We start from the raw sequence: 8,057 nt of genomic DNA, 5'->3' as shown, positions 1-8,057 counted from the left end.
TTTTTTTCGAACCCCTAGAAAGTCTCTGAGTAGTTCACTTGGGGTACAAAGCCAAGTACAAAACTTCAGTTTTGTCTGTTGTTTTAACATCAGAAAATTTGCAGTCATCGAGGTGTTTTATGTCGCTTGTAAGACATGTGTAATTTAGATAGTTGATTAATTTCATTAAGTGAAATAAAGGGGAGTCCTAAGAGGTTTTTCTTTATATGGGAGTGGCCCACATGGCTAAGGACAGGGAGGTGTGAAGCCAGGCTGGTCAAGCCGACTTCAGATTTGGGAAATAAGAGACCCTGTCATTCTACAAAGTTCTTTACCTGAGGAGATTCTCCTCCTTTATTGTAAAAGAATTCTTTGGACCGCTCCCTATTGATGTCACTTCATTAAGTTTTGTATTTTTTTCCAAGAAGAACCCATTTAGATTTAAGAAAATAATTTTGGTTAAATTGTACAATAATATCTGAATTGGAAAATTTGCAAACTGTTTTCCAAGAGGTATGAATGTGATCAGGGGGTTTTCGCTGCAATGAGAAAGTTCTCTCCATTTTTCAGTACTAGGCAATTATCATTTCTTTCGCGAGCGTCCTCATAGTTTACGTTATCGTAGACCTTGAAGTAATTTGTCCACTTTGCTAACCCCAAGATCATTATACCACTAAATTCTCTCATCATGGATGACTATTATTGTGTTTTGTTAAGAGAGTAAAAACCTGATAGCATAGGATTGGGATGTGTATTTCTCAGTTCAAGGAATCTCTAGAGGATTCTCTCCCCAAGTTCCTCTTTCCTATAAAAATATGCCAGAGGAGTATCCGTCCACAGATTGATAGTAGAGACACACCAGGAGGGCCTCCACACGCTTGTGAATCGCATTGTGTGCGAAATAGCAGATATATGCGAAAATTTACTTCGTTACATACATACTCACAGCTTTATACTTTATTACATTTCAGTGTTTATTCTGTTTGTTAGAAATATTGTAGCTATCATTTGATAGTTTGAGGGTTTTTGTTTTGCTATTATATTAGTTTATGAATAATCGTGGTCTTGCGGACAAATTAGTATCCTTTGACTGAGATCCGGTTTTGAGTACTGTCTCTGAGAGTTCTAGTGGTTTGATCCGCTGCCCGTGTGTGGAAATTCACAAAAGTGGACTAGTTATAGTGCGTGGAGAACTAAGCAAAAGTGATTGGACAGGCAACCACACACACAACTAGCCGAGATCCACTAGCACCTTCAAGTTTTGTTCAGATAGAGCAGATGAAAACGAACTATACAAGAAAGAAATTGTAACAAAATGTGAAAGAAACTAGAATACTTTTGTGTTACATCAATATAACATACAATTTTACCTGATGATTTTGTATATTTAATCAACAGGTCCGATCTTATCAAGAATTCATCGATTGTCTAAACGCAAATAGCTGGGTGCTGAGGCAAGGATAGCGACTGTGCCCACCAGACAGCCAGGAATTTGATATTTTGTACCACTAGGGCTATACTGGAAAGACACCTACTTGTCTACTCTGTACAATGGAATTCCGGAGTATGCAAGGACAAGGTGAAAGCTTTTCCAGGTGTGAGCTCTGGCTATTTCCCTGAAGGCAACGTGTCGTGATGCGCCCCGGACCTGATAATTCTGATGCACCAGCGAGGTGAAGACATCAACAATACGGTCCTCTCCACTACCTTCAACAAATAGTGGCGTTAGGCGATTGATGTTTCTGTCCACACAAAGCTCCTTAGAGCAAGGTAGATACTCGCTAGACGCCTAAACCATTGCTCTTTAGTTTTTTCCCGAGGTCTACCACTCTGTTTTTACTGTTGAGGGAATGTGGGTGAAGATGAATGAGACAAGTGAGCTATGTTATATGCCTGCCAACAGTTATTGGTCTCTATACTGATAGTGAACTGGTGCAGCGAAGACAATACACAAGAGAGAGAGAGGAGCGCCCTTAAAATTGATTTAAATCTACCCTGTATTGAGTAAGCAACTATAAAACCAAACATCAATTTTAGCACTACCTTGCTTTAGTTCCACAACATATTGCTTGTATGTTTTCCAATTCAATTATCTCTTTATTTTTGTATATTTACTCTCACGAAACACTTTTCACTTATCTGCTCCCAGAAATACTTAGGTACTGAAGATTCCCTTACCAATTCAGCACACATAGAGAGCAAGTGTGCCAGTATGAAACGCCCAGATTGTTGTCTATTCTAAGTTTTACATCTTCACGTCTTGGTAATTTGTTAGTTTCGGTGTGCCTGCCTGTATCACCAGTCAAAATAAGTGTCAAGAAACACACACACCAAACCACTTAAGATCCGTGTACATATACATAGGGCCAGTTAGTTGAGCACCTTATTACAGCGAAAACGAGGGTAAATAGGGTACTGATGAGCCTCCTTTGAGATATGACGGGGCCCTGACGCGATGAAGAGGCTTATAGGTGAGGAGGAAGGAGGAGAATTTTAAATTCTATTCTAAATTTAACAGGGAGCCAATGCAGAGAAGCTAGAACAGGAGAGATGTGATCTCTTTTCCTAGGTCCTGCAGCGTTTTTAATTAATTGAAGCATCTTTAATTATTGTAGGGCATATACAGGGTGGGTTTAAGAGTCAGTGTCAGTGGGGGTACCGGGCCTTGTTAATGAGGCCAGCTGCAGACGGAAAGAAACTGTTTTTTTGGCGTGAGGCTTTGGTCCTGATGGACCGCGGCCTCCTACCAGAGGGAAGTGTTTCAAGATATCTGTCAGTTAACAAACAAATCCATGTAAAACACATATTTTAGAAATGTATTAACTTGAATTTAACAGTTTACTCTATTAAATAAACAGTCAACATAGATTATAGATTTGCACATTTATCTTGTTTTATTTACAGTTACAGATTTTGACAATATCAATGTAAAAGCTCCTTGGCTTATTTGCATATTTCTCAATAAATCAGGTTGCACAATGTAATTAAAGTTATAGCCCCTTCATGGTACATACACATACATATACACAAATATTCAAAGATCCCCCCAGACATGTATTAATGCACATGTACAAATAATCAGCTTGGAAAAATAATGTGTGTCTGATATTGTTTTTTTTTTCACAAAAAAAAGAAGAAATTCTACATTAAAATCCTTAAAAAGTCATCTACTCCTTCTACCTTATTAAATATTGCTAATGATATCTATGAATATGAAAATATTGTTCATTTCTAAAGTTTTGATTTCTGCTTTTATTAAGACAACTGCTAAATACAATCAGAAGTACCCTGATAACAGAATAAATGATAACAATATAAGTGTTTTGAACTTAAAATAAAGATTTCACCAGAAATTAAACCTAGGACCAAGTCCTGGGATGAGTGTGGCAATAAAAATGATTACTCTTGCTCCACTAGAGGGAGACACTGACCTTACTTGACTGTAGTCTGCTTGAGAAGGGTCACAGTCTGGTGATGAAGTAAACTCTTTCAGTAACAGCCTGGCTCTGTTTACACATGGTATTAATATAGATAGTAGACAGCTATGATAGGTGACCTGCTGATGGCACTAGATGTCAGTTCAACTGATTTGTTCGTCCCAGATGAAGCTATCTTGAATAAAAGTGCAGTCTTATTTTGCCATAGGGCTTTTATTTAACAGCGTTTCTGTTATATGAATACTCCTATTCACTTCTATTATAGCTTGCACAAACAGACATGAATATTTAGTGCTTTTACTGCAGCCAGAAATACAATTCTGTAAATTTGGATAGCCACTGATTTACTTTGGGAAAGGTTCTGAGTGGAGCACAGTTAGCTTTAACAGCTATTGTAGCATGGTCAGAATTTATTGGTAAAAAGGCCTTTAAAGGTTGGTTGGAGTGATTGTTTTCTTTATTTTATTATATATATATATTTCTTTCTTTGTTTTCTTTTGTTTTTTACGTCTTTCTTTTAATTTTGCTTGTTACTGTTTTCATATGTTAAAAACTGTCAACTGATGGATGCTGTTTGTTATTCATGCTCTACTGAACTGTAACTGCTGAACCAAGATGGCACTGCGGATGGCAGCCTCATTGTTGCGCTCTCTGGTACTTTTCCTTTTTTGTTTATCTGTCCAGTTTTAGGATCTCCATTTCTGATTACATTCACCAGGGAGGAACTTTTCAACATTTGATAACTCACTTCCAAAACTCTGACCTTTTTACCACTCTTCACTCAGCTGGAGTGAAGCACCTGCTGGAAAAGGGACAAGCACTCTCTGCCTGATGCAAAAAAAATGAAACTTAAATATTTTAAAGAATTCTCCTGTTGTTAGTTACCTGAGGATTTAATGCTTGAGAAGGTTTTGAGCCATATTTATGATTAACTCTGGGGTCCACAATCCCGCTGGCAGGATAAACCTGACATTTTGCCAAACTGCTTAAAAAACTGCATGTTTCTGTCCTAAAAATCTTAAAAACATCATCATCTGAAACCTTCAACAGCCTGCTTTAAAATGTATATAGTTAGAAAATGACCAAATAGAGCTCTTCCTTTGATATCGGCTGGTAATGCTGCAGCTCATTTGAAGATGTGTGAAAAGGCACAGTTTGAATCCTACAAACAGTTTACTGTTGATTTAAACATAACAAAATAGAGTAATGATTTAAGATTCCTCCAGATTATTGGTGCTGACTTTGAACTGAATATAAGCATATGTAGCACTTCAATCAAACTTTAGCTACCAAAACCACATTTTAGAGGATAGCTAAAAAGCTAATAATTACCTATATGGATTTAGGTCACTTGGCAGATCAAAGAAATAGCTCCTTATCATGCTGATTATGTTAAAATAACTCTATACTGTAAAAATATATTCCAACCAACAAAGTAACAGCCATACATCCTCTTGCTTCCTTAGTATACTTAACACATCACTTGACATTATTCACAAAAGAGTACAGTAACTTTATTGTTGTTTATTTTTGTTGTGTGTTCAGGCTAATTTCTGTTGGTCTGAGACGGTGGTGCTCTAGTGCTCCATCTAGTGGTTCTCAATGTTGTATATCACCTTTAAACAGTAATATCACACTGGTACTTTTGCTGCCAACATTTATATGGTTATGTTGTTTTGTTGCTGTGCAAACTGTACATTTGGATCACTTAAAATATCATTGTATTTGGATATGTTCTGGTGTGCTGTACGTAACAATATATAAATATTATAGTTTATAAATGTGCCTTAATGAATGAAGTTTTCACCATAAAAGTATCTCAAACTTGTTAAATAAAAATCTACTTATGTGTATGAAGACCAGAGATGAGTTTCTACTGATGCTCTGTCCATTCATTCCTGTGTATTCAGTCACTCACCACCACTTACTGTCTGCTTGCACATGCCTGGAATAAAGGATTACTTTCATGTTTATCCAATAGTTTCTCAGTTCTGTTGATGGCACTACACAACCCAGCTAAGAGGCTGCTGCAATGCAGACTGTGGCTCAAAGGAGTGGACATAGAGAGATTTGGAGGGAAGCTATAATCACAAACTCATGAAACCATCTTCCTTCCTTCATGTGACCGAAGGTGGGAGTCACAGTAATTCAATTTAGAGAGAAGAAAGGAGGAGGCAGTGAGAAAGAGAGAGTGAGTGTCTGTTGCTTGCGGTGTAGAGACCACATTGATTAAATGTGCTGTTTTTACATGCTGCTGTATGTAAGTAGTGCAAAATGGCTATTGACTTTACTTTGGGCTCTTTGGTTTTCATGTTTTTAATAAATTTGATTTTCTTTCTTTGCCCAAAACTGCATGGGATTAGCATAAAGTTGTATGTTCCCTGTTCATTTAGATATCTTGAGGTCAAGGGATCCCTTTGAAAATGCCCAAGTTATTCCAGCCTAACTTTTAAGTGTTATTTAGCAACATGTTACCAATGAATGTGTTAGGTCACCTAGTTTCATATGACACCAGGATCTTTACTCTAGCTTTACAATGAAGCCTTCTACAACCTCTGAAACACAGTGGAAAAGGAAGAGGTAGGGATAATGTGGTGGCCAATCAGATTTCAGGCCCCTGACTCTGGAAATTGCCCCGGTCACGTGACCACCAGAGCTACTTCAGCTAGCTGCAAGCTAATCTGCTAGCATTTGTACTGACCACCACTGGCTGTTGTTTGTTGTTTTATGAGTTTTTATGTTTTCTTTATGAATGGATATATTTCTTTCTTTCACTGAGCTCTTCGGTGTCTGGAGCTGAACATTAAAGAGGGAAGGAGGAACTTTACAGTCTTTATATTGAATTCTGATTCAAACTGTCAAGTCGACGATATTGAAGTGATCAATAAATGTGGTTTTCAAACTCAAGGAGTAAAGAGGAGGAGGAGGAGGAGGAGGAGAAGAGGTGTTTGCCCCCCGGTTACTATGATTTCTGCTCTCTAATTGGCTGACAGTGTGGGAGCTCTGGGATTGGTTGACAGTTCAGGGAGTTTTATGATTGGCTCATGGTCTGCAGATGGTCTCATAGCAGCCAGTAATAATTGATGGAGTGTGTGTGTGTCCTCTTCCATTATCTCCTTTTTCTCTCCAGTTTTATTTGTTTCCTCCTCCGTCTGGTCCCAAAATTAATGTCTGCTGACTTAATTCAATTATAAAAAATCTTTTTGTAAATGACAAACATTTTGTTTAGCTTTAGTTTATTTTCATTAATAGGAAGAAAAAAAGGAGAAAAGAGGACAATAACGTCTATAGTTATCCATAAAGAGAGAAACATCAGCACAACTTACAGAAAAATGATTTCAGTGAACAATAATAATAATTATAATAATTATAATAAAATAATAATTGGAAACCGATAAACTTAAACCATTAAAGTTTATTAACTCAAATCATTTCAGCATAAAGATATTTGATTTCAGTAGAAGTAAATAAAATATTTATCGTTATGATAGTTTGGTTAAATGAGGTTAAATGAAGTTACTCTCATCTGCAGCGTTTCTCCAAAATGTGTTCACAGAATTTATCTGAATAATTCACTTAAATGAATCTTCTTTATACAAATGTTACTCTTCTTCCACTAAAGCAAATTATTGCATCACCTGTCAAACAGCTGACATACAATAAAAATAATAATTCATTGATTATCAAAATGGCAGCCAATTCATTTTCTGTGTTTTTTTATGTGACAAACATCAAACCTTTACACTTTGGTGATCATTAAGAGCGATTTGGATGCATACGGGCTTATGATGATTAATAAACTAAAATATAAACACAAATACATGCTAAGCTACACAGCATTATAATGCTTATATTTATATAATGATATAATGTCTACTTGAAAGTGTACAAACTGGAATATATCGATTATATTATTATTATATTGAACACATTTAAGTTGCTTCAACAGTGAGTTGGTTTAATTAATGTTTGTACTATAAATCTATACAGGAGGAATTCAGACACAACGTTTGTCTCATAAAATGAACTTTAAAGCCACATTTTACTTCAAAATAAGAGAGAGAAAGTTCCTCACTGACTTACAGGATCCTTTCCCAAACCTTCCTGCTGTTGGAAACATTAGCTGCAAAATTATCGATGGGTTGTTTTGATTATAAGTTATGTAATCAGAACAAATCCACATCGTACAGTAAGTATAAAACAAACTGCAACAATAAAAAGAGAGAGAGAGGACATAAAACAGGAGTAATGCTTTTAGCAGTCTGCCTGTCTGCCTGCCTGCCTGTCTGTCTGTATTTTATTTTGAGTCTCTCTTGTATTTGTCTTTCTGTCCCGTTGCTGTTCGCTCCCAGCAGCCTTTGCAGTCCTGTGGGACGTGTCTACTTCCTGGATAGACAGGTGTTCATGAGGAAAGCAGCTGTCCTCCCTCCTCCCTCCCTCCCTCCCTCTCTCCTTCCTTCCTTCCTTCCTCAGCTTGCAGACTAACCCTCTTTACCTCCACCGGCTCAGGGCTCCTTGGAGGATGTTGCCATGGTGACGTCCTCCCTGGCTGCCGTGGCGATGAGCTGTCGGTCGACCAGGAAACGAGGTGAAGACAGTTCAGGGTTCAGTCCTGCGTCTGTCTCACTCTCTTTCTCTCTC

The 8,057-nt window shown here is 37.3% G+C and overlaps 1 protein-coding gene across 1 annotated transcript in view; it reads right to left on the bottom strand.

Annotated features, from left to right (window-relative positions):
• Positions 1-8,057, bottom strand: part of zgc:165520 (uncharacterized protein LOC571872 homolog) — a 24,383-nt gene that overhangs the window by 7,487 nt on the left and 8,839 nt on the right. Inside the window, exons 6-7 of the mRNA XM_035659477.1 lie at positions 7,912-7,981; positions 3,416-3,485 (exon numbers count right to left, since the gene is read on the bottom strand). Coding sequence (XP_035515370.1) covers positions 3,416-3,485; positions 7,912-7,981 — 140 coding nt within the window. The remainder of the gene's footprint in view (positions 1-3,415; positions 3,486-7,911; positions 7,982-8,057) is intronic.

This window comes from Morone saxatilis, unplaced genomic scaffold (genome assembly GCF_004916995.1).
Source record: "Morone saxatilis isolate NCDOM2014 unplaced genomic scaffold, NCSU_SB_2.0 Contig17, whole genome shotgun sequence".
Lineage (NCBI taxonomy): Eukaryota > Metazoa > Chordata > Actinopteri > Moronidae > Morone > Morone saxatilis.
The sequence above is the reverse complement of the archived record's forward strand: the minus strand, read 5'-3'. Positions and strand labels throughout refer to the sequence as shown.